The sequence below is a fragment of the Mus musculus genome, chromosome 2 (genome assembly GCF_000001635.26).
Source record: "Mus musculus strain C57BL/6J chromosome 2, GRCm38.p6 C57BL/6J".
In the NCBI taxonomy this organism is placed as follows: domain Eukaryota; kingdom Metazoa; phylum Chordata; class Mammalia; order Rodentia; family Muridae; genus Mus; species Mus musculus.
The window spans coordinates 175,259,439-175,286,861 of NC_000068.7; the positions used below are offsets into that span (position 1 = coordinate 175,259,439).

Genomic DNA, 27,423 nt, shown 5'->3' on the forward strand with positions numbered 1-27,423 from the left:
CTGCATATGTAGCAGAAGATGGCCTAGTCGGCCACCATTGGGAAGAGAGGCCCCTTGGTCTTCCAAGCTTTATATGCCCCAGTACAGGGGAAACACCAGAGCCAAGACATGGGAGTTGGTGGGTAGGGGAGCATGGGGGCAGGGGGGAAGCAACGTTTAGGGGACTTCCGGGATAGCATTTGAAATGTAAATAAAGTAAATACCTAATGAAAAATTGGAAGGAAAAAAAAAGTCTTTCACCAGGGATTGACTGTTGAATGTATTGGAGAGCTTGGCTATTTTACCTTCAATTTTTGGTGTCAATGGCAAGTGCTGTTCTTTGTCTCTTATGGAGGTGCCATCCAAATTTTTTGTTCTCTTTGTTGCCATATGACAATGTTTCTAGTTTTTTCTCTTTGTTGAAACAATTGTGCCTAAATGAGTTCTAATATTACATGGATAAGTTTAGCATTTCTGTTTTTAGGGACTGTCTCTCAGTTTTATATATTATGTTACACAGAGGACTTCGTTTTCTTCACTATGAGTATTTTCTGTATATCCATTTGATAATATCTGACAACAAATAGGTTCTTAATGTAGGTGTGAGTATTATTTTATTTAACACTTTTGCTTAGTTATTACTCAGTTTTCCGGTGACTTCATACTGTCAGAAAGCTGGTGTTTCCAGTATAAGCATTCATCAGATTGAAATACTATTTATTTTGTACTATGACCAATGCTCAAGAAAAATACAGAAAATTAATAAACAGGAATTTGAGGTATATGAGCCTAGATAATGACTTAATTAATTTGTTTTTAATAGATTTTCAAATGCTAAAATGGCATTTGTGGGCTGGAGAGATGGCCCAGTGGTTAAGAGCACTAGCTGTTCTTACAGACATCCTGATCAGTTCCCAGCAACCACATGGTGCCTCCCAACCATCTGTAATGGAATCCAATGCTCTCTTTTGGTGTGTTTGAAGACCACTATGGTGTACTCATTTACATAAAATAAGTAATTAAATCTTTAAAAAATTGCCAAAAAAAAAAAGAACTGAATGATCCTTTCAGTCCACTAACCCCCTTTCAATAGAATAAAAGAGAATACTATACACAAAAGATTCAAGATACAAGGACCAGCTTTGAGGACAACTGCAGGAAGGTAGTGGCGTTTGTAGGAAAGAAGCTATGTTGGGGCTGGAGAGATGGCTCAGCAGTTAAGAACACTGACTGTTCTTTTGAAGGCATTGAGCTCAAATCCCAACAACCACATGGTGGCTTACAGCCTTCTATAATGACATCTGACATCCTCTACTGGGGTGTCTGAAGACAGGTACAGTGTACTTACATAAAAATAATAAATAAATCTTTTTTTATTTTTTTTTAAAAAAGAAGCTATGTATGCAGGAGGTGACACAGCTAGAGGAGTGGGACTACCTAAGACCATAGATTCAGGGCAATTTCATCATAATCTCAAATTGCTGAACAAGAAGCTATAAGTTTTGGTGTTTTCCCTGCTGAATTTTGGTCTTGTTTGGTCTGTTCATTCTTTCCTATCTTCTGACTTTTTTCTGGTAAGGTGTGTTTCTATTATAACACTGTATGTTGGAAACATAATGGCTCTCTTAAGGATATGGTACAGTGTGGTCAGATAAAAATAGTTTTTACTTCTGGAAAAACTTGTAGTAGTTAAATGAGAGTGGTTCCCATAGACTCATATGTTTGAAAACTTACGTTTAGTTTGTGGAGTTCTTTGGGACAGAGAGAATACATGTGGCCATTTTGCAAGAGGTCTGTCACATGGGTACATTTTCAGGTTTTAACATCTTCTGACCATGCCCGTATTGCTAGCTACCTCTTGCCTGTGGTTCAAAATATGAATTCTCATCTCTGCCTGATGTCATGTGTTTATGCTGCCATGATTGACTCTAACACTTTGGCACTGTAAGCCTGATTTTATATCTTAAGTTATAATTTGTTTGTCCATGCTGTGTTTTTTGATAACAATAGAAAAGTCAATATACACACACGTGTTGTATGGAAGGTCAGAACCCAGAAAGTCACCCCTTCCAACTATAGGAACCAGGATGGAATATTGTTCAAACTTTATCTCTAGAGCAGTTATAATCTGTCCTGTGTCTTTGAAGTTAGGAATAATCCCAAGATTGACAATTATAGACTTCCCTGAAGAAGCAACCCCTTTATGAACATTCTCCTTTACTTCTAAACCACCCAATACCAAATCATGAATCAGGTCCATCTTGTATTGAAGACTCTCATTTACGTAATGGTGGCCCAAAACACAGGATTAAATATATACTACTCTTTATTACAGATCCAATAAGTGTTTTAAATTGTAGTTTATTTACTGAGTCAAGGTCAGCTGCATTCTAAATGAGAGCCTGTCTCAAAATAAAAAGGATTCTAAACAATCCAAACATATACATATATATATATATATATATGGTTTTTCGAGACAGGGTTTCTCTGTATATCCTTGGCTGTCCTCGAACTTACTTTGTAGACCAGGCTGTCCTCGAACTCAGAAATCTGCCTGCCTGTGTCTCCCAAGTGCTGGGATTAAAAGCATGTGCCACCACCGCCCAGCTCTAAACTATATTTTTTAAGGGCCAGTTAAAGACTATTCTTTTTCCTGTTCCAAATTAATCCTAAAGAAAAACATTCAATAATTCCTATGTTTACTATGGTATTTTCTCTAATCATGTTCTATGTTAAAGGACAACTTTTCGTTTTGACTTGTTTTTCCCCAATAATCTTGAGATTTACATGGTGTAAATTGTTTCCAGTGTTCGTGGTATGGTTTTAGAGCTGCCAGGTTTTTAACTAAATTACTGACTGCAAAGCAATTCTAGTTTTGTAATCACCTACTATGAACCTTGGCCTTGAGTTTAAATAGAAAATTTCCTGTTTTTTCACTCAGGGCTGCTATTCTCTCCTAATTCTGAGGAGACTGCAGGATTGGCCTGGAAATAAATAAATTTTTACTTCACATCTGTTGGGAGCTATTTAGACAACACTATTGTCCTGATCTCTAAATTGGGCCTCTCCCCCTGAGAAGAAAAGGGGGACAAAAGCTGGCCACCTACACACCATTGCCGATGTCCTGACCACACCCTGATACCACCAAGTTCCTGCTTATCCGAGTAACTGCCTAAAGAATGTGCAATTCTGGTGGGATCACCATGCCTGACCTAAAGCTTTACTACAGAGCAATTGTGATAAAAACTGCATGGTACTGGTATAGAGACAGACAAGTGGACCAATGGAATAGAATTGAAGACCCAGAAATGAACCCACACACCTATGGTCACTTGATCTTCGACAAGGGAGCCAAAACCATCCAGTGGAAGAAAGACAGCATTTTCAACAATTGGTGCTGGCACAACTGGTTGTTATCATGTAGAAGAATGCGAATCGATCCATACTTATCTCCTTGTACTAAGGTCAAATCTAAGTGGATCAAGGAACTTCACATAAAACCAGAGACACTGAAACTTATAGAGGAGAAAGTGGGGAAAAGCCTTGAAGATATGGGCACAGGGGAAAAATTCCTGAACAGAACAGCAATGGCTTGTGCTGTAAGATCGAGAATTGACAAATGGGACCTAATGAAACTCCAAAGTTTCTGCAAGGCAAAAGACACTGTCTATAAGACAAAAAGACCACCAACAGACTGGGAAAGGATCTTTACCTATCCTAAATCAGATAGGGGACTAATATCCAACATATATAAAGAACTCAAGAAGGTGGACCTCAGAAAATCAAATAACCCCCTTAAAAAATGGGGCTCAGAACTGAACAAAGAATTCTCACCTGAGGAATACCGAATGGCAGAGAAGCACCTGAAAAAATGTTCAACATCCTTAATCATCAGGGAAATGCAAATCAAAACAACCCTGAGATTCCACCTCACACCAGTGAGAATGGCTAAGATCAAAAATTCAGGTGACAGCAGATGCTGGCGAGGATGTGGAGAAAGAGGAACACTCCTCCATTGTTGGTGGGATTGCAGGCTTGTACAACCACTCTGGAAATCAGTCTGGCGGTTCCTCAGAAAATTGGACATAGTACTACCGGAGGATCCAGCAATACCTCTCCTGGGCATATATCCAGAAGAAGCCCCAACTGGTAAGAAGGACACATGCTCCACTATGTTCATAGCAGCCTTATTTATAATAGCCAGAAACTGGAAAGAACCCAGATGCCCCTCAACAGAGGAATGGATACAGAAAATGTGGTACATCTACACAATGGAGTACTACTCAGCTATTAAAAAGAATGAATTTATGAAATTCCTAGCCAAATGGATGGACCTGGAGAGCATCATCCTGAGTGAGGTAACACAATCACAAAGGAACTCACACAATATGTACTCACTGATAAGTGGATACTAGCCCAAAACCTAGGATACCCACGATATAAGATACAATTTCCTAAACACATGAAACTCAAGAAAAATGAAGACTGAAGTGTGGACACTATGCCCCTCCTTAGAAGTGGGAACAAAACACCCATGGAAGGAGTTACAGAAACAAAGTTTGGAGCTGAGATGAAAGGATGGACCATGTAGAGACTGCCATATCCAGGGATCCACCCCATAATCAGCATCCAAACGGTGACACCATTGCATATACTAGCAAGATTTTATCGAAAGGACCCAGATGTAGCTGTCTCTTGTGAGACTATGCCGGGGCCTAGCAAACACAGAAGTGGATGCTCACAGTCAGCTAATGGATGGATCACAGGGCTCCCAATGGAGGAGCTAGAGAAAGTACCCAAGGAGCTAAAGGGATCTTCAACCCTATAGGTGGAACAACATTATGAACTAACCAGTACCCCTGAGCTCTTGACTCTAGCTGCATATGTATCAAAAGATGGCCTAGTCGGCCATCACTGGAAAGAGAGGCCCATTGGACACGCAGACTTTGTGTGCCCCGGTACAGGGGAACGCCAGGGCCAAAGGGGGGGAGTGGGTGGGTAGGGGAGTGGGGGTGGGTGGGTAAGGGGGACTTTTGGTATAGCATTGGAAATGTAAATGAGCTAAATACCTAATAAAAAATGGAAAAAAAAATAAAAAAAAAAAAAAAAAAAAAAAAAAAAAAAAAAAAAAAAAAAAGAATGTGCAATTCTATTGCCCCCTCCCCCTGCACTGATAAGTACTTCTCCTTTTGCTTGTATTGCCCCACTCCTCCCGCTGATAACTATCTGTACTTCCCCTTTAGCTTGTGCATTTAAGCCTTGGGCCTTTCTCAATACATTGGGGTCTTGATGCAATCCAGAACGTTTCCGTGTCGTTATTTTCACAAGAACCTCGTCTCTCTCTCTACCACCACCACCCCAATTTGATTTTTAGGAGAAGGTCCCCTCGAGACCCTCGAATAAGTGGACCTGCTGGATCGGTCAAGTGGCACCAGACATGGGGCACGAGGTACGACCACCCTCCGAACAATGGATTAAAGAGGTACCACGCAGACAGTGAGACAGTGGGAGAGTCCCCCACCACTTCACTAGAGTGTCACGGACGGACATCGGAGAGGTAAGCCTAGGCATTCAGTTGTTGTCCCATTAACCATGGGGAAGGTTCTGTCCAAAGAGGCAGTCTTTATTCAAGAGATGAAGGGTTCTCTTAAGGAGAGAGGGATAAGAGTTAAAAAAAAAAAGGATTTAATAAAGTTTTTTTTGTTTTGTTTTGTGGACAAGAGATGTCCATGGCTGGTATTGAATGGTTCAGAAATACACCCTTTAACTTAGAATAAAGTAGGCAAAGATATTAATGCTTTGATAAAACAAGAAGATGTCCCTGAGTCCTTTTTTTAGCAATTGGGGAATCATCAGAGATCTCCTTAAACAGGCAGAAGAAGGTGGAGAAGGTGCTCGCCTCCTAGTCCTTACTGAAGATTTTTTAGAAAACTCCCGATCGCCATCTCGCAAAAGCGAAACTAAGCTGCTGGCGCACAGTATCTATATTAGAAGGTTTAGCAGGGGAAGGCTACTTGATACCCAATGAATGAAATAAAGTTGTTCAGTCTGTCCTCACTAGAGACAAATATTTAACTTGGAAGTCAGAGTTTAGGGCTGCCCTGAGAAGTAAAACTAAAAGTTTAGATATAAATGGTATGATCAAACTTTGTAATGAGGTAGATGTGTTTTCTCAACAAGATTCTAAGTCTATTAACCTGGCCATTGGGGCTGCTCTACAACTAAATAAAGGAGAAAAAACTTGCTATAGATGCAACCAACCTGGACATTTTGCTAGAGAATGCCCTACACAAAGACAGAACACCCTAGTAACTAAGGTCCAGGGAAATGGCCAGAGGGCCCCCCTGCGAGGCCCGTCTCCCCAATAACAACTGCAGACAACCCCCTACCCCCCACGGGAGATTGTGCAGGGTTTCAGCAGAAAGCACATCAAGCTCGAGAGTTCGGCCTTCTTCGCCCCGAGCCCCTCATGGCCTCGGCCGTGCCAGGTGAGCCCGAGGGGCCCGGGAGCAGCCTAGGTCCCTACCTTGGCAGACGCCAGGTGCCCTCGCCCTCGAGGCAGCCACCAGGTAGGCCTGAAGGCCAAGGCTGGGCCTTCGGGGCTTCTGCGGCCTAAGGCGGCAGGTCTGAGCAAGAACACTCTGCCATTGCAGGCCCGCCCATGGCCAAGCACGCAGACCTGGATAAACCGAGGCCTCGATGGGCCTGGACAAAGGTGGGGGGGGGGCTCTTCCACTGATGTACTGTGGTCTATATTGAATGCTTCTGCTTTAGCCTTGTTGGATAAGACACAAAGAGATAATGCGTCAGAATTTAAAGATTGCTGGATGTGCTTTTCTGCTTCCCCGCGCCCTTTTATGAGGGCATAGCCTTATTTGGAAATTTTACCCTGCTTTCAGATGCTAGGCAGCTTCCCTTTGAGTCAGTTCAGCTTACCTTGACAGAACTCTCTGGCGTAGGAAGTTGTGTGTTGGGCCCAGGCATGCTTCTGCGAGGCCCTTGCTAGAGATTTGCAATAACACGTTTAGAGTAAATAAAAATGGGTTTTAAAGAGACTTCATAATGGTCAAAATATAGCTCAATTATTACTGTTACCTTATTTACAACTCCCCAATCCTGCATTGTGTCAAAAAATTCATAGATTAGGTTTTATTGGAAGTTAAGAAATCATTTCCTAAAACATATATAATTCATTTTGCCGATGGTGTTTTTGTTGGTTGCAAAAAATAGAGAGCGTTTTTGCAGATGGCTATAAAATATTTGACTAAGTGTGCACTGATAATGGCTTCAAAAAAGATTCAGCATGGTAAACTTTTAGGCTATTTGAGACATTTAGTGTATAGAGATTGTGTGTTTTCTCAAAAATTTGCCCTCAGATTAAATAAATTAGAAGTTTTAGATGCTTGCCAGAGCTGTTAGAAAATTTTGGATTTTAATCTTGGTTTGACAAGCTGCCTCTTACAAGCAGGAAAGGAAAGGAAGGGATAGAGGAAAATGGATTTTAGAACTCTCCCAGGGACAGAGAGAAATCGGGGGACGCCCTGTTTTATTCTCTCTGGCCCCTACAGGAGAAGTTCTCTACCCTCTTTCTATTGTCTATGTTTGGTGCACCAATCATGTGTCAATTCCTGTAAGTTTTCTGTTTCATTGTCTGAATGATTGTTTCGTTGTCTGAATGACTGGCTGTTTTATGTTTCATGTTAAAGAAAATAAAATGGTTAAAACTTTACCTGCTAAATCACTCTCAGTTTGCACAACTGAGGATCAGAGGCCCCTCCCTTTAGCCAAACATCAAGCACAGCAGGAGAGGTCCTGCTGAAAAATTTGTTTTTAAAGAAAAGGAATCTGCAAACTCTTAGTTCTAAGGCAAATAAGTTGATAGTTGGTTTTTTTCCCTAAAAAATTCTCTACAATTTTGTGAGTATTGTGTTTAGCAAATGACAAAGTGTGTTTTTATCTTATAAGTATAGCTATAAAAAGTAAAATTCTTTGGTTGATCTAAATTTATAAGATTCGTGTAGCCACTTCATTTGGGTTTTGACTGGTCTTAAAGGTATAAATATAATCTGCATATCTTGGTCATAGAGAATTGGCTAATAAGTTATTTGGGTATGATTAAAAAGGTATAACACTGGTTACAAAGTTAGCTTAAGTAGTAACTCAGGGCTAGAGTCATTTTCAAACAAAAGCACCTGGCATAAACCCGCCCAGAAAATTACTCCTCTAAAGATACTCCTAAATTGACATAATATTTTATGTAATTCTTATCCTAAAAAGTAGACTTATAGAGATAAGTTTTTAAAACAATGTCTCTTTAACAGAACATTAAAATTTACACTGTCATGCATTCATGAATTGGCAGCCAAACTTCGTAACGTGATAGTGATGTTTCTAGTATTGATTTTAAGGAGAATAAATTGTTTAAAATTGGGTCTTGCTTTCCAAAAGTTATATTCTAATATTGCAACGGAAACTTAAAAATTATGGTTAAAATTGCCAGTGTTCCATTGACTGCAGCTTGCAGTTTGATTTCAAATTTAAGATCTTTAATTCACCTGTATATTGTAATTAAGATAATTATAAGAGTAATCATCTTTAAAAAAGAGTATCAAAAATTAGAGTCATAGACAGTTAAATTGTTCCTCTAAAATCGGTCCTTATTACAGGAAGGCCAAAATGCTCAGATTAAAAAATATTTTATGTTTGAGTTAATGCAAGGCTCAAGGCAGCCCAAAAAAAGCTTGTAACCTTCTTTTATCTTGCAAACAGTGCCTGAGAAAGTTTGCCCTGTGTTCAAGGGAATTTCTTTTTAGCTTTGTTGCAGATCTATTCAGATGTTTAAAATAATGCTTAAATTCGAAGAGTTTTGCTTTTAATGAACTGGTGATCACTAGATAATTTTGCCTGTAGGTATGGCTAACATAGCTTTACAATATGTAAGAAATTTTTATTGTCTGCTTCAATACAAGAAACAAAGTTTAACTCTTTCAGTATATATTGTTTCCTAAATGAAAAGTATTCTATTAGCCAATGCCTCTAAAGGAAAGTTTAAAGTTCTGGGGAATAATTGTTGCTCCATAAGATTCAGAGGCAATATTTTTAATATTTAGGGTTTTAGTTATACTGGAAAATTGTGATAAAATTTGCTTTAAAATTTTATTTTCAAAAGCTTCCAGGAGATGTTAATTGGCTAAAGACCTTACCTTAAACTCACCACAGGAGAACCTAAGCCTTTGTTAGGTGCTATCAAGTGAGATTCAAATTAACTGGTGAGAACCAAAAAGGCTTTAAGAGAAAGTAGAGGAAAAGCTCTACAATCTATTGGTATCGATTATAATTGGTGGTAATCAAATATTAGCTACATATTCTAGTTATTGTTATTAAATGTGTCCACAGCTATTCTTTGGCAGGAAAAATCATTAAAGTAAAATCATTCTTCTTCACCTTAAAGTTTTAACATCCTATTATAAAGCTGCTGTGGTGCTAATTAAGAATTCCTTGTTCCAAACACCAATTGGTTATTGCAAAATATTGATATTTGACCTATTGCATACCATCATTTTAAATAAAATTGATACTCATCCTAAAAATAGGTTAAAATTGCTTATATACATGCTTTTGTATCTTCTATAAATTCATGCATGCATGCATCCCATTTACTGTATTTAAAAACAACCCTTCTATGGGAAAAAAGTATATGTGAATTGATCACATGTTTATTCTTTCGAGTTTCTGCCTGCTTCAGCACAGATAATTAAATTATGTGCTGTAGATGGTGTTTTAAAATGTTAAAGATTGCCTGGAAAAGAGCTCTTAAGACAATGCCACGCTAGATTTATATCCCAGGTAGATTATAGATCTTATACAAAAATAATTGGCCATATAATCTCATTCTTTCCATCATCAAAATAGTAATGGCTTAAAATAATAATTTGGTACTTAAAATAAATAAATAAATAAATAAATAAATAAATAAATAAATATGCATGTCATATTGTAAAGATTTGCTCTCAGTGTCCTCAGTTTCTACCTGTTCCACACATTGGTGTTAATTCTCGAGGACTTATACTTAATCAATTATTGCAAAAGGATACTCATTTTTAATAAAAAAATATACACATGACTATTGATACCTTTTTAGTCTTTCTAATTACAACTACTTTAACAAGAAAAACAACTAAAAGTATAGTTAATCATTGCCTGTGTTGATTTTTTTTTCTTGGTGTTCTAAATCAAATTAAAACTGGCTATTACAACCAAAGATTTGAGATGTTTTGTCAACAGTTTAATGTTACACATGTTACTGAGATATTTTATGATTCTCAAAGACAAGGTATTATAAAACTTTAAAAACTATATCTTCTTTAAAAACAAAGAAGGGGAGAAATTATATCCCCGTGCACATTATTTGGATCACATATTTGTTTTTGGAAAAACTGGATATAATAGTGTCTAGGGCAGATAATAAGGATCTACTTATTGGCACATGCCATGATCCTGTTCAGATACTTAATATGGGGAAAACGGGGACTGTTTCTGTTTTTTCCACAGAATGCTTACAAGAGCATTCCAATGTGACAGGCTGACCTGTGACCTGTGAGTGCCCTGACAGTGGTGACCAGAAAGCTGTGTTGAGTGCACAAAAGAGGAGAAATCTGAGAGCAGCCACTTACAAACAGATAAAGAAACTTCGTATCTTCACCATGGGCTGCAGCAAGGAGTACCAACCTGGTGCCAACTTAAAATAAAAACAACTAAAAAAGCTGACTAATGAGGCAAAATGACTGGTACAGAGAATGTACAAGATGCTTTCGTCAGAGACACTGTTTTTGGCCATTCAGGCCAGCTCCTTATAGCTATGAAAGTTTGTGTACCTTACCTATATGCTTATTGTTAGATAACTTTAAGAGTTAAGATCGCCAATCTTGGCAAGTCTTTTTATATTCATTATAATTCTTGTCAATCAATTTATTGTGTAGATCCTAATTTAGATAAGAAATCTACTGTTATGTTTTTGTAAGAGACCTGCTTATGTTTTGCGACCTATTAGAGTTAGAAAATGATCCTTGGTTTAATAATCTGAAAATGCAAACTTTAAAAAGGTATCTACCGCTCTTTCCAGCCAGCGCCGAGCGTTGGGCATCTTTCAGGACAACTGGCACAAGCGCCGAAAGACCTGGGGTAAGCGAAAACCCTACCACAAGAAGCGAAAGTATGAGCTGGGACGGCCCGCTGCCAACACGAAGATTGGCCCTCGCCGCATACACACAGTCCGAGTTCGAGGAGGCAATAAGAAGTACCGTGCCCTGAGATTGGATGTGGGGAACTTTTCCTGGGGCTCTGAGTGTTGTACTCGCAAAACAAGGATCATTGATGTTGTCTACAATGCATCCAACAACGAGCTTGTCCGCACCAAGACCCTGGTGAAGAACTGCATCGTGCTTATTGACAGCACACCGTACCGACAGTGGTACGAGTCCCACTGTGCACTGCCCCTGGGCCGCAAGAAGGGGGCCAAGCTGACTCCTGAGGAGGAAGAGATTTTAAACAAAAAACGATCAAAGAAAATTCAAAAGAAATACGACGAAAGGAAAAAGAATGCCAAAATCAGCAGCCTCCTGGAGGAGCAGTTCCAGCAGGGCAAGCTTCTAGCCTGTATTGCCTCACGACCAGGCCAGTGTGGCAGAGCAGACGGCTATGTGCTCGAAGGCAAGGAGCTGGAGTTCTATCTGTGGAAGATCAAAGCCCGGAAAGGCAAATGAGCCTCACTCGTAGTGTAATAAAGGTGTCTGCTGTTCTAAAAAAAAAAAAAAAAAAAAAAAAAAAAAAGGTACCACAGCTTTAGATTAGCAGCTACATACTGCACATTTTGTTAATGATAAGCATAGAAATATTTCCATAGCTTTGTCAGAGTAACATATTATATAGATAAAAATTTGGAGGCAAAAGATAGCATCCTAGAAAGTCCTTGAGCTGACCATGGGCTTGGAATTCAGAAAGAAAGTTGCCTATTCAGTGACATTCAGAATTACCTCTGGCATTACACTATCACTTTGAATAAAAGCTAGGTCACTGCCTTACAAAGGAATCTACTATCACCTAAAAAGAAGGAAGTTTAAGACCTAAGAGGAACCAGAGTAGATACTTAGAACTATAGATAGCTGAGTTACACCCATACACACGTATTTACAATGCCCTAGGAGAAAGGTGGACTACTAAAACTGGTTTTCAACCTCCCCCTGACCTTGTTGCCCTCCCTTTTAGGGCCCCTATTGGGACTCCTATTATTGATCTCCTTCGGTCCTTGGGCATTTCAAAAATTGACCCGATTTGTTAAATCTCAAATTGATTCATCTCTTTCAAGTACATTTGTTTCAGTTCATTACCATCGGCTGGATGTTGGCGATAACAAGCAGGTTACTAGAAAAGAGTCAGACGTAGATACCGCTTCATCACCCTCATTTCGGGGAGAGAGACTCAATTTCCATAAAATGCTTAAGTAAGATCATGCCCCTCCCCCTAAATTCGGCCATCAGTCTCATGCCACAAATCATTTATAGATTGCTGTAGTCTGTGCTTCCGACATGGTAATATACGTTCTCGCCACATTGGAAACTAAACAGTCCTCCCAGGCTAGACACATAGAAAAGTTGGAACTTGAAGCAGTCGCCCGTGAGAGTTGTAAGACTAAGTACTGCACAGAGATTAGTCTGGAAGCTGTTAGTCTCTGAGAGGCATGTCTGATTGCATGAAGGTTGAGTGCCCTAGGGTCCTCCCCCCAAGAAAAATGGCACAGGAGCAGGTCAGGGTTACTCTGGGTAAAAATCTCTGGGCATGAGAGTCAATCCTGTACATGGCCCCTAACATTGCACACTGGGGATCCCACCTCTACCTCTACCCATGGAGCTTGCTTCGTTCCTAAATCCCTTTGCTGGACCAGGTTATACCCAACATACTGGGACCATTAATTCAAGCCTCATAGATGACTTGTCCTTGGGTCCTTCATGGTTTTAGAGAATCACCCAGTGAGCAAACAGACGTTTAGGCGATCGTTAAAAACGTGGCTACAAATTTATTATACAATATGCGTTTATAAAAATATTAAAACGGGGGAGATGTTGGGAGCTATTAAGACAACTCTTGATCTCTGAATTGGGCCTCTTCCCCCGAGAAGAAAAGGGGTCAAAAGCAGGCCACCGACACATGGATTCCGAGAACCAGGGGATGTTCCAGCCCTAGGTCATCACCGATGTCCTGACCACACCCTGATACCACCAAGTTCCTGCTTCCCCGTGTAGCTGCCAAAAGAATTTCTATTGCCCCCCTCACATAAGTACTTCTCCTTTTGCTTGTATTGCCCTACCCCTCCCACTGATAAGTATCTGTACTTCCCCTTTTGCTTGTGCATTTAAACCTCGGGCCTGGCTAATACATTTGGGGGCTTTGATGCATTCCAGAATGGTTTCCGTGTAGTTATTCGCACAAGGCCCTCGTCCCTCTCTACCCTCCATTTGGTTCTTAGGAGGAGGTCCCCTCGAGACCCTCGAATACCTGGACCGGCTAGACGGGTCAGAAAGGCTGACAGATTACTGATTTCAGGATCAGCCTGGGAAAGAGCAAATTTAGTCTCATGTGTGGTAGAAATGGCAATTTCAGGCCTGGGTCGCACCCAGCCAGTTTGAGCTTAGCCTTTATGCTTCACAGAGGCAGGCAGATATCTGCTTTTGTAAGTTTAAAAGAAAATGTGTGCTTGCTGTCTCATAAGAATTAAGTTCCTGTGGACACAGGATGCTATTTTAAGACCATCAAAAGGAAACCTGGAGTAAATGGCTGGGTTGAGAGTTATAATAATAGATTCTGGTTATGGTATGCAGGAGATGAACTATTGAGTGAATTTTTTAGAATAGCAGGAGATAGCTGCTTGGTGAAGAGTCTCCAGCAGAACATAGACAGAGAGCTGTCTGGAGACCTGCAGAGCAAGCAGATCAGAAAGAAAACAGAATACAGCGAAAGGAGGATGGGAAGCTGTCTCCTGCAGAGCATAGACTGACAGCTTGATCACAGGACTTGACTACCAGTCCTTTGTTTTCATGCTCCCAGATACCCCTTCTCTCTCTACCACTCTCCAAGCCCAGGCTTGGTCCTTGGCAACAGAGGTACACTTTGATATCATTAATCTTAAATGTAGATGTCAGGATTTAGAGCAAATGTACCACTTATGTAACCATCCAAGTCAATGCCAGGTACCAGCTTATACTAAAGTATTTTCATAGAAGTGTAGCTACAGATGAGTGAACTCCCATTTGAGTGCTAGGAAGTGAAATGGGTTTGAGCAGTGCTCTTAACAACAACTGAATGATCCCTGTAGCCCACTAACCTACTTTCAATAAAATAAGAGAGAGTGCTATACATTATAGATTTGAGATACAAACACCAGCTTTGAGGAAAGCTGAAAGAAGATAGTGACTTTGAGGAAACAAAGCTGTGTGTGCTTCAGGTGACAGAACTAAAAGAGTGGGAATACCTAAGACCTTGTGACTTATGCAATTTCATCATAATCTCAAGTTGCTGAACAAGAAACTATTAGTTTTGATGGATTCCCTGTTGAATTTTGGTCTTGTTTGTTCTGTTTATTGTTTATATGCTCTGATTCTTTCTGGTAAGGCTTCTTTTGTGACATTGTATGTTGAAAGCATAATAGTCTCTCTTTAGGATATGGTAGAGTCATGTTAGATAAACAGGTGTTTTCACGTTTGAGGAGACAGATGGTTGTTAAATTAATATGGCTCCCGTAGACTCATAAGTTTGAATACATGTTTCCTAGTTTGTGAAAATGTTTGGGAAGCAACACAGGTCTGCCTTTTTGGAAGAGGTGCGACACTTGGGTGCATTTTCAGGCTTTAACATCTTCTGACCACGCCAATATTGCAAGCTCCCACTTTCGTGGAGTTCAAAATATGAGTTCTCAGCTGTCCCTTGATTTACAGCTAAGACCTGTACTACAAGATGTACTTTCCAGATTCATTTATATCCTACATTTTTATAATTTATGGATGATTCTGGATGACTATGAGGTAAGAATGCCCTTCAATATCTCAGTTTTTACATTTGACCATCTTCAGAAAAGGATTTAACTTGACATTCATAGGAGTAGGCAAACCTATGTGTAAATGTGTCTAGATTCCCTGAGTAAAATCTCAATGCTCCCACACTTGAAGAAAGGCATTGCAAAATCTTTTGAAGCTAATCTGATTTATTGACTGTGAGAGCCATCCAACTTGAATCCAGGAGGAAGAAGTGGAAATACCTTCTGAGTGCTGTGATTGGAGCTCAAGCAAGCTCCAAATTTGCAAAGCAGGGAAGCATAGAGTTACTGCCCACAAGGGGGAAGAAGCAGGCAGTTGAATAGCAGGGATGTGAAGTCTTACGTTCTCCCAGGGGCTTGATGGGAGGACAGACCGGTAAGCAATTGGACGAGAGGTTCTTGTGCTAACGAACTTCAAATCTACAGATCTGGAAAACTTTTGGCCAAAGCTGGAACCTCTATGCTGTGTCTCTTTAACACACTCTAACCCTAAGGGTGGTGCTCATGTCACTCAAGACTCAATAGCCAATCAGAACCTCCACATGGACCTGCCAGTCAGAAGAGGAGGCGGCTCTTCCAGGTCAAGCTTGCAAGCTCCTTTCTGTAACTCAGCAGTCATGAGAGTTTCTGTGTGATGTGTTCTGCGTGACTCTACTGGGTGTTGTGAGAGGAGGTTAGTCAAGCTCAGAACTCCAAACATGGTAAGTGCCAGGTCATCTCCTGAGGTGCCATCGATGTGGGGAAAAGAGGAGAGTGGGAGAGCTCACTTCCAGCCAGAGTTCCAGTGCTCCTGGCAGGCAGGAGCTGGAGGACTGCAGGACACTTTCCACATGGCCGCGGGTGGCTGTCTGGCCATGGGAAGGCACGGACCCAACTCCGTGGGTGGTGGAAAAGGGCAGCTCTAGGCACCAGGTTCCCAGCCTCCAGCATCCCACGCTGGATACCCCGGAAGAGCTTAGGACAGAATGGGGTCCCCGGGGTGGCACTGGCTTCGGGGCCAAAAGGAGAAGTCGGGGAGAGGGGTCGCTGAATGCTTCCCACGCGAGCAAGAGTCCTTGGTCAGGTCCGGGGCTGGAGCACAGGATGGCCTTCTGGCGGGAGGTTTTCTTTTTAATTTTTGTTACTGTGTGAATTTGATTGCAGTTTGGCTGCAGGGCTTCCCAAGTATGAAGCAGAGATGGCTGCACTGGGCATTGCCTGTATAATTTAATAATGTTCTTTAATTGCAAAGAAAGGCTCTGTGACTTTAAAAAGGAAAATAAGTGCTCTGGGAGTCTGGAATAGTCTATCGAATTTAAATTTCCCAGACTAGGGCTCTGTCTGCAACTGTGGCAGAATTGCTGAGCCAGGAAAGCTTCAGCTGTCTGAATCATTTGCTCTGTGATCTTACAGTGGAGGAGCTGCTGTTGTCTGAGTCCCAGCTTTGTTTTCAAGGCTAATGAGGGACTCTGTCCATGCCTCTCTATCAGGAACCCTAGTGGAAGGTAGCTTGCGGTTCTTTATGGGAGTCTCTTCAGAGCCATCTGTTGCAAACTGTGAAGAAGGCCAAAAGCCATGTCATGGTGATTGTAAAGTGTCTCCTTTGCCAGGCCAGAAGGAGCAAGTTTGCAGAGCTATTAGAGTCAGATCTGCTGGTACCAAGGACCGTGGTTCTGTTGGTCCATGTGGTGATCATAGCAGAGGCCCTTGTCCTTTGACCCTTCCTGAGTGTGGATTAATGGGGGTGTGGGAAGCTCAGTAGCCCTAGTATCATATGGGCCTGGGTACCAAAGGTTTTCCACAGAAATTTCTGGCCAGCCTTGGTGCGAGGGTTCCAGCAAATACAAAAAAATGCAGGCAAGGAGGGGAAGTTGCAAACCTGCTTCTGCTGTGCCAGTCAACTCCACCTCCGTCTCTGCTGTGCTATGCCATAATTCTGTCCCTCCCTGCACTGAGTAGGGTCCCCAAGTCCACTGGGGGCTTGGTCAGTAATGTTTTTCTTCAGATACTTGGCAGTTCCCTTGTGCAGGGTTGTTTTATTAGACTTCTCCTGAGTTTTTCCCAGTGTATGCTAGTTTCTGCAGACTTCATAGAGGTCTCCATTTCTTTCCACTTATCCCTGTAAGTAGGATACAAGATGCTACTCTTAAAAAGTTTACTTGGCATAAGACATAGCTTGTGTAAGCTCTTCCCACTGCAGCTGTTGTAAATTCTACCTTCTACTTTTGCTATTTTTCTTATCTCCTGGGAACTCCAACTCAGAAACCCATCACTGGAAAATGGCTTGCTATTTCAGGGCTCTGAGGCACTTAATAAATGATTCTGGGTATCTTTGTTGTGCAAATCTCCTAGCTGTCTCAAGTAGGATTTGTAATCTCTAGTCCATATTTAAATTGTTCAAAATAACCTGGGGACTGAACAGGAAAGAAACTTATGGATGAGAGCATATGTGGAATTCAAAACCTGTCTTTGGCTGCCTGGTGTTTGAGCATTAGCCGCAGCTGAATCCATGCTGTCATTAAGAAATTTTTCCCAATTAATATTTTAGTTGTATATGAAGCGATTTCTTTCTGGGATGACATGTTAATTCTGGGAGAGCTGTCTCGTCTTCCCCTCATAGAGATGTTTCTAAGACAAGCTATGTTGACTCAGGTAGCCTTGATCCTGGTCTGCTGCTCCCCAGAGCAATGACCTTGCTTTCCTCTTGATATAAATTCCTAAATTCTTGAGTTAAAGAATGTAGCAAAATAGTGTTTTATAATAGCTCATTTGAGTCATATAATGAACTGTTCATTTCTTCTACCTTCAGTAGAGAACAGGAGCAATGGTTTACTGTTATCTCTGTCAGGTGAAGTAGGGCAGGAGATGGCTAGATTATAGGCGAAAGCTTAAGGGAATCTGCTCCAGGTGTCACCATTCTAGTGAAGGATGAGAGTCAGGCAGGATGAATACTTTTGTAATTTCGTGAAATGTATTAAATAATGCATGTGATTAAATAAAACTAGATTGGTGGGTGCTTAGTTTGTGCAGGTTAGCTTGAGCCAGTGATAATGAATTTCTCTTTTAGGATCTGTACTATATAGATAGAATGTATCAAAAATGGAAAACACATGCCATTAGCTGTAGCTGTGTGTGTCACATTATAGATCTCAGTAGTTAACAAAGCACATGGGGCAAGGTCAAACACTATCTTATTAATATCATTCCTTCTACTAAGAAAGGTCTGATCTTTTTCTTTCTTTTTTTTTTTTTATAAATATTTATTTATTTATTATATGTAAGTACACTGTAGCTGTCCTCAGACACTCCAGAAGAGGGAGTCAGATCTTGTTATGGATGGTTGTGAGCCACCATGTGGTTGCTGGGATTTGAACTCCTGACCTTCGGAAGAGCAGTCGGGTGCTCTTACCCACTGAGCCATCTCACCAGCCCCCTGATCTTTTTCATATCAGTACCGTGATATATTTTCCCAATATAGGTGTGGGTTTGTTGTTATTATGTTTGTTTTGACAACCCACTGAGGACAATGTGCTGATTAACAAGAGTGCTCCACAGTGTCTGACATGTGTCCTAATTGCTCTGAGCCTTCGCTCATAGCCATTGGGTGAAAGTACTTGCAGTTTACCTGGACCCAGCCTGAAGCCACAACACAAAATCTTATGTCCTAAAATCTCTCTTCAGTTACTAATATTCGGGCACTGACCACCTTTGGACAGTTTGGTAACTCCAATTTCAGCTGATTGATGGGGAAATGTAAGCTATCCACCTTGATTCCAGGAGGAAGAAGGGGAATTGCCTCCTGAGCACTGGAATTGGAGCTCAGGCAAACTCCAAACTTTCAAAGCAGTGAACCCAGGGGCACTGCCCAGAAAGGGGAGAGGCAGGCACTTAGGCAGCAAGGATCAGGAATCTTAGCCTCTCCCAAGGGCTTGCGAGAGAACAGACTATTGGAGGAGACACACTGGTGCTACTGAACTGCAAATCTGCAGATCTGGAAAAGGATTGGCCCAGACTGGAACCACTGGGCTGCATCTCTACAGCACACTCTAACCCTAAGCCTGGTGTTCACTTCACTCAAGACTCAATAGCGAATTAGAGCCTCCACATGGAGCTGCCAGTCAGAAGAGGAGGTGACTCTTCCAGGTACTAAGCCTGCATGTTCCTCTGTGTAACTCAGCTGATCTCAGTGTTTCTGTGGAATCGGTTCTTATTATTTTTGCTGGTTGCTGTGAGGTTAGCTCAGGCAAACTTAGAACTTCAGACATGGTAAGTGCAATGTCATCTCCCACAAAGAGGAGGAGCAAGCATCTTAGCAAAGGATGATTGTGTAATATCTCTTCCCAGAGGCTGGATTGTCAGCATCAGCCAGACAGATGGGGACATCTGTGAGGTCCTTTGTGGACCTACTCTCTCCTTTTGGTCCCAGCTGTGTCCTCTGAGTAACTTTATTATAAGACTGCATCTTGTCAAAACCTTTGTGTCAGGGGCTTGTGTGTGGAAATATACTTGGCAGGATGAGAACCAGAGGAACAGCTTACTGTGTACACTGTCAGGTAAAACAGTGCAGACAAGAGCTAGGTCACAGACCAAAGGAAAAGGGAGTGTGCTGCAGGGGTCACTGTTATGGAGAAGGACCTGATTCAAGGACTGAGAATGATTTTGTAATTTTACAGACTGTATCCATGTATGGATGTAATTTAGTAAACCTAGATTGAAGGGTGTTTTATTTGATCAGGTTAGCTTGAGCCAGTGGGTAAGGAATTCCCATTTTAGGATCTGTATTATGTAGATTTGTGCAATCCTTGTTGACAAATTTAATTGAGCTCAGAAATGTAAAACAAATGCCATTCGCTGTAGCTGTGTGTATTAGATTATAGATCTTAGTAGTTAACAAAGCACTTAGGGACAAGGTCAAACACTATCTCATAAATGCCTTTCCTTCTACCAAGATAGGCCTGATCTTTTTCAAATCAGTATAGTGACATATTTTTCAATTATATTTATCTTTTTAAAAAGCCAATATTTGGTATTATTTTTTAAATTTTTATTTTCTTTATGTATAGGTGCTCTGACCTCTTACTTCTTCCTATTCTCCAATATTTCCCAGAAATCAATAATTTAATTCCTATTTTTAAAGAGATTACATATCTTACTGTTTACAGCAACATCGGTAGCTCAGGCTTTCCTTATGCCATGTAGTTAAGCCTTGCTTTGAGCACCTGAACCTAAAACCTTCCTTGCTCTTTCTGAGGGTAGAAGACTGATGGCTTCGGTGATTAACACCTGTAGCCTAACAGCAGAGGATTAAGCAGTGTGGCCTTTGCTCTATCTCAGAAGGAACTGCTGGTCTCTAACTTTTAGCCTGCAGGTCAGAAGTCACAGGAAGAAAATGAGACACTCAAAGAAGTGTTTATGGAGTTTTTACTAAGTTGTCAAAAGTTACCTATGAAAGCTATCTAAGAGGAAAAGGGAAAAGATCCTAAGTGGGGAAGGGCAAAAAAACTTCTTTCTCTTTTCCATATCTCCTTGTCCTCTGTACTTATAAATCTTTCAGAATACCTGATCACATGTTACTGAGTACACTACAAGTTCACACAAAAAATCAAATCATAAATTGAGAGAGAAGTTTACAACAGAGAATGGTTATTAGTAAAACTAGATTGGTGGGTGTTTATTTTGGGCAGGTTAGCTTGAGCCAGTGAGTGATGAATTCCCATTTTATGATCTGTATTATTAGATATGTGCAAACCTTGGTGACATATTTAAGTGATCTCAGAAATATAAACACGTGCCATTAGCTGTAGCTGTGTGTGTCACATTATAGATCTCAGTAGTTAACAAAGATCATAGGGGCAAGGTCAAACACTATCTTATTATTGCCATTCCTTCTACCAGGAAGGGCATGATCTTTTTCAAATCAGTACAGTAATATATTTTTTCATTTATTTTTTTCTTTTTAAAAAGTTCATTTTTGGTATTAGATTTTAAATTTCATTTTCACTATACATGGGTGATCTCTTAAGTGTTTCTGTTCTCCAATATTGCCCCAAAATTAAGAATTTCATTCCTGTTTTTAAAGAGATTTCATATCTGTCTGTTTAGAGAAACATCTCCTGTAGCTCCTACTTTCTTTATGCCATGTAGTTAAGACTTGCTTTGAACTCCTAATCCTGCCTCTGCTGCCCAGGGCTTAGAAAACAGTCCTACAACTGCTTTCAGGCTGGGTTCTGACTGATCAGTGAGACAAAAGACACCAGGGAATGAGTGTTGTCTAACCTCCCTGGGTTACAGGGTTACAAATTAGGGGGTTACAAATAAAGAGGGACAGGTATAAGGTTGAGTTCACTGACCAACTTTGAAGCTGGTCTACTTGCAGCACAGAAAAGGAGGAGGAATAAGGTAGGTGAAGCCTTTCTGCTTTGGCAGTAGTTGACATTCACCGTGAGGAGTCGAGTAATCAATTTTGCACAATCAGTTAAATTCCATACTGGTCATCTTCGGGCATTTTTCAGATTAGGGCAATGTCAAATGAGATCACAGGCCCTCGTTGTGACACCATATTGCTGGCATACCTCGCCATCTACCCCAGCAATAGGACTGCTAATCTCCCAGCTGCCATTCCTTATGCAATTCAATCATTTAGGAACTGGGCTTTTCATCTATTATTAATCATCTTGATCTGGCTCTTGCTTCTGCCCTCCTTCCTCTCTCCACAAGGTCCCAGGTCATGTCTACTCTATACTATCCCAGGTATAATTGGGTCTGGCTATGTTCACTCTTTTGTGTATAATATACTTTCTCCTCCACCATACTTAGGAGCAGTGATGGCCTTACATTTTATTTCTTCTTTTTCTTCCTTTTTCTCGCCCAATAACTGCTTCTAGTTTTAAAAGTCATAGTCACATTCACTTTTAAATTATTGTCAATGTATGAATTTGATTGCAGGTTGGCTGCAGGACTTTCCCAGTAAGAAGTAGAGGTGGCTGTAGTGGGTATTGCATGCATAATTGAATATATAAAGAAAGGACCTTGGGCCTTTAAGTGGAAATTACTTGGTCTCCAGGACTAGAACATTCCTATAAATGTAAATTTTCCAGACTAGGGCCATGTCTGCATGTAGGGTGTAACAGCCTAGCTTGGAAGGTTTTAGCTGTCTAAATCTTTTGCTCTGTGATCCCACATTGGAAGGAGCTGCTGTTGCCCTGAGGCCCAGCTGACTTTTCCATGCTAATGAGGGACTATGGGCAGGACTAACAATCAGGAACACTAGGGGAAGGTAGCTTGCAGATTCTCTACAGGATTCTCCTCAGATGCATGTGTTATAAGCTGCCTGGAAGACCACAAGCCATCCCCTGGTTATTATAGTAATCTCCATTGACGGTACAGGAGAAGCAAGTCTGCAGAGCTATTTGAGTCGGATCTGCTGGTTCTAAATGGACTGTGGGTCAGAGTGTGGTTCTGTTGGTACATGTAGTGATCATAACAGAGGCCCTTGTCCTTTGACTCTTCCTGAGTGTGGATTTACAGGGGTGGGGGTAGCTCGGTAGCCCTGGGAGTGGCAAGGTATGGAACTTAAATGTCACTCTGCAGTGTGCATATACAGGCATTGCCTTTGGTGTGCCATAGGACAACATTGGAAAACTAATGGTTTGATTTCTAGAATTCATGACCCTTCTGTATTCAGTTTTGTGTGACTAGTTTTATAAATACTTTAGAAGTTAGTAGTAAAGAGCTGTCAGCGATCATCCTTCAGAAATATTTGATTAGATTCCTTTTATCTTGTTATTCCCTGTTGTCAAAATGGCATGATTCACAGAACTTCAATTCTTGTTACAAAAGGAGCTTCTGACATGCAGAAGTTTCTCAGGTATTGATGGTGCTGGGTGGGTGGATAGGACAGATTGGAGCATAATGCATATGGCAGGAAGCAGACATTAAGTTATCATTCAGCATTGTTTTGTATATGGGCTCCTGTGGGTCTGGTTTAGCCTGAAATCACTAAGGGTCATGAACAGCTATAGAACAATAGCTCAACTTTCTGATCATCTACAATGACAGAGAGAACTCTGGAGCATGGGGCCTCTCTGTTTGGAAGACAGATCAGTAGTAACTGTAGGGTCAGATTTATAACAGTTTAGGGGTGACTTTGAGTTATTTTTATTGGAGTCAGGAAATATGATTTTATTTTATTTCTATACACATACTAGCACAGGTAATATTAGTCAGGTTCACATTGTTCTTGGTGTAGTTGCCTTAGTTATCGAAGAAAAGTTGAAAATTGGTCACGAGGAAATGGGCAGAGGAAGCTTTCCCTGATATTGTGTGGCAGTTCTGTGGGCTACTATGAGACTGTTCTGTCTAGGAAAACAGATAGTGGGCTTGTTCTTTAGACAGACTGCTTGGTCTTTGGGAGAATTGGCTATGGTTGAGAAGGGGGTGTCTGTCCATACTTGGGGGCTAAGAAGGGAAGGAAACATGTGACAAGAAGGGAAGGGGAGATGGAAATGGTCTTTTGTGACATGGATAGGTGAGAGGAAACTGCAGTTTTAAGGGAACTCTTGCATATTTGATCTCAATAACAAAAATGTGGAAGGTCTACCAGCATTCTACATGGTTCCATACAGAACATCTTAAAACTAAGGCATCAGGTTCCCAGAGATCATTTATTTACTTAAGTTTTTGTTGTCCAACTGTGAAAGACTGGATAAAAAGTACTATGTGGGTAGGCCTGGCAGTCAGCGAATATTCATTTTGAAATAAATCTTTACACTGTTGTCTGTATATTTTGCTTTGTGCTCACTTATCAAATCCTACAGGATTTACTCACCTATGATGACGTGCATGTGAACTTCACTCAGGAAGAGTGGGCTTTGCTGGATGCTTCTCAGAAGAGTCTCTACAAAGGTGTGATGGTAGAGACCTATAGGAATCTCACAGCTATAGGTAATATTGGATTTTTTTTTTTTACTTTATAACATGTATGCACAACTGTTTCTTTGTTATTGTTTTTTGTTTTGTAATTTTAATTGAGAATGAGGAAGAATATGGTGAATAAATCACTCATGGTTTTAAAGTTCAATGGAGTTAGTAACTTAAATGTTGCCTAATTGCCAATAATGTAACATACTTTCTCTGGTACTGTGTTTAGGTTACAGTTGGGAAGAACATACAATTGAAGACCATTTCCAAACTTCTAGAAGTCATGGAAGGTAATTTTCCTCTGCAAGCTGATGAGAAAATGCCTATGAAGAAAGTTTAACGTGTGCTACAAGTAGTAAAGAAAACCAATAGGGTACAATAAGCACTGCTTTCAATTATGGATGTTTACTGACTTTCATAAAATCATATATGTCTATGTCAAATACGTAATTATTGTTTGCAAGGCATTCCATTAGTTCAAAGACAGAGAAATAATGGCTTAACAGGTATGTTACTATTTAAATCAAGCTTAGTAGAGCCATGCTGTACAAGTGCGAGTGTCTTCAGTCTCATATCGCTTAGCTATTGCAAAAGGAACACACAGTGATTAGGTGACAAGTATATGTCTAAAACCTAGTAATAAGCAAATAATCCATAGTATATCTGAGCTCAATGATATACTTGTAATATCATTGCTAAATTTAGTGAGATGGACAGTTCATAAGATTCAAAAATGGTTTGGTGATAAAACCTTAATCGCTATACTACATCTCTATGAGGAAAAAAGTCACGTGTGTGAATGTAATATGGAACCTTTACACTTGTTATTCTCTTTTAATATGGTTGTCATACGTTACTATGGATACAGCCCTTGTGAGCATAGGGGTATTGAAAGATGCCACATACCTTTCACTTTTTCAGAACAACAAGAGGATATGCAGTATAACATACTTTGAGTGACATTCTAAATGTGCTGTAAGTTTATAAGTACTTAGTTTCCCAACATTATTGGGGACATTTTCCAACTCAAACTGCTGAAAATCATAATTAGAATTAGGGTAGTAGAAATTATATTCTGTTTGCATTTGTTCATGTTCCAAATGTAGTATTACTCTCATGATAACAAAATTTGTGAATGCAATCAGTGTGCAAAGACTTTGAGTTCTTCCTGTTTTTTTCAAATATGTGAATAACCTTTTATACAAAAAGTATGCTATAAATGTGAGCCAGATAATCAATACTGTTCCCATTTCATGTATCCTCAAAGATGTAAAACAATCCATAACGAGGAGAACACCTTTGAATGCAAACAAAGGCATATTACATTAACATTAGATTGCTCTTTTGAATGAAGCCAATTTTTAAAAGAATTCATACAGATAAAAAGACTCATCAGTATAATCAATGCGAGAACAATTTCACGTGTGCCAATTGTATTTGCAGGCATGAAAGAAGTTCTTCTGCAGAGCAACACTCTGAGTTTATTCAATGTGGTAAAGCCTTTGCATATCAGTCATAGTCAAAGGCATGTAAGAATACACAATGGAGAGAAACACTGTGAGTGTAACCAATGTGGTAAAGACTTTGGAACAAGGAGTGTCCTCCAAAGACTTAAACGAACACATACAGGAGAGAAACCCTATGAATGTAACCACTGTGGTAAAGCCTTTGCAGAAAGCAGTACTCTCCAAATCCATAAGCGAAAACATACAGGAGACGAACCATATGAATGTAACCACTGTGTTAAAGCCTTTGCAAAAATGAGTGAACTCCAAATACATAAACGAATACATACAGGAGAGAAACCCTATGAATGTAAGCAATGTGGTAAAGCCTTTACACAAAGCAGTCATCTCGGAATCCATAAGCGAACACATACAGGAGAGAAACCCTATGAATGTAAACAATGTGATAAAGCTTTTGTAAGAAGGGGAGAACTCCAAATCCATAAGTGAACACATACAGGAGAGAAACCCTATGAATGTAAGCAATGTGGTAAAGCCTTTGCACAAAGCGGTACTCTCCAAATCCATAAGCGAACACATACAGGAGAGAAACCCTATGAATGTAAACAATGTGGTAAAGCCTTTGCACAAAGTGGTACTCTCCAAGTACATGAGCGAACACATACAGGAGAGAAACCCTTTGAATGTAACCAATGTGGTAAAGCCTTTGTACAATGCATTGCTCTCCGAATACATGAACGAACACATACAGGAGAGAAACCCTATGAATGTAAACAATGTGGTAAAGCCTTTGCACATAGCAGTCATCTCCGAATACATAAGCAAACACATACAGGAGAGAAACCCTATGAATGTAAACAATGTGGTAAAGCCTTTGCACATAGCAGTACTCTCCAAATACATAAGCGAACACATACAGGAGAGAAACCATAAGAATGTAAACAATGTGGTAAAGCTTTTAAAAGAAGTGGTGACCTTCTAATACATAAGCGAACACATACATGAGAGAAACCCTGTGAATGTAAGAAATGTGGTAAAGTTTTTATAAGAAGTGTTGACCTTCAAATACATAAGTGAAGACATTAGGAGATAAACCCTATGAATGTAAACAATGTGGTAAAGCTTTGCAGAAAGCAGTACTCTCCAGATACATAAGCGAACACATACAGGAGAGAGACCCTATGAATGTAACTAGTGTGGTAAAGCCTTTGCAGGAAGGAGTGACCTGCAAAGACAAAAGATCATACAGAAGAGAAAGTCTATGAAGGCATCTAATGTTATAAAGTCTTTGCAGCAAGCATTGATCTCCACGTATATAAATGAACACATACCAGAGAGGAACCTTTTAAATGTAACCAACATGGTAAAGCTTTTTCAAAAACCAATAGTCTTTACATACATAAAAGAATATATACTTGAGAGAAATGGTTCGACTTTAACCAATGTGGTTAAACTTTTTCAAAAGCAGTCATCAACAAAATCATAAAACAACACGTATAGGAGAGAGATTTTTGAATGTTAGCAATGTGCTTTTACACCTTTTTTCACAAAACAGTGGCCTCAAAATATATAAGGAAACACGTACTGGAGAGAAAACCTATGAATATCAGCAATGTCCTGAAACCCTTCTACATCACAATCATCTTCAAATCCATAAAGAACATGTAGTGGAGAAAAATCCTCTGAATATCACTAATTAGGTAAAGCAGTTATAAAGAGTCATCTCCTAACACAAAAGTATACACACTGGATAGAAACCCTATGAATATAAGCAATGTGGTAAATGTTTTATAAGTCACAGTATTCTCTAAGTAAATAAAGGAAGACACACTTGAGAGAAACCCTATGAAAATTATTAAAGGTACAAAGCCTTGTACATTAAAATCTTCAAATCAATAAAAGAAGACATAGAGGTGAGAAACCCTATGTTTGCAAGCCATGTGGTATTGCCTTCACTTGTCAATCATATTCAATGACACAAAAGAAATCATAATG

General features: G+C 40.1%; 1 protein-coding gene and 1 pseudogene across 1 annotated transcript; both read left to right on the forward strand.

Moving 5' to 3' along the window:
• The first annotated feature begins 1,612 nt into the window (after positions 1-1,612).
• Gm14438 lies at positions 1,613-11,808 on the forward strand (annotated as a pseudogene).
• A 3,878-nt stretch (positions 11,809-15,686) lies between these two features.
• Gm14440 (predicted gene 14440) lies at positions 15,687-27,367 on the forward strand. The gene is made up of 3 exons (NM_001199308.1): positions 15,687-15,765; positions 23,860-23,986; positions 24,192-27,367. Exons 1-3 carry the CDS (start codon positions 15,763-15,765, stop codon positions 24,254-24,256), a joined length of 195 nt encoding a protein of 64 aa, NP_001186237.1. The 5' UTR covers positions 15,687-15,762; the 3' UTR covers positions 24,257-27,367.
• Positions 27,368-27,423: the final 56 nt, after the last annotated feature.

What these genes read in the sequence shown, in the direction of transcription:
- Gm14440 (NM_001199308.1), top strand. An exon ending in TAGGAATCTCACAGCTATAG is followed by an intron (nt 23,987 to 24,191) that starts GTAATATTGGAT and finishes TACTGTGTTTAG; the next exon opens with GTTACAGTTGGGAAGAACAT.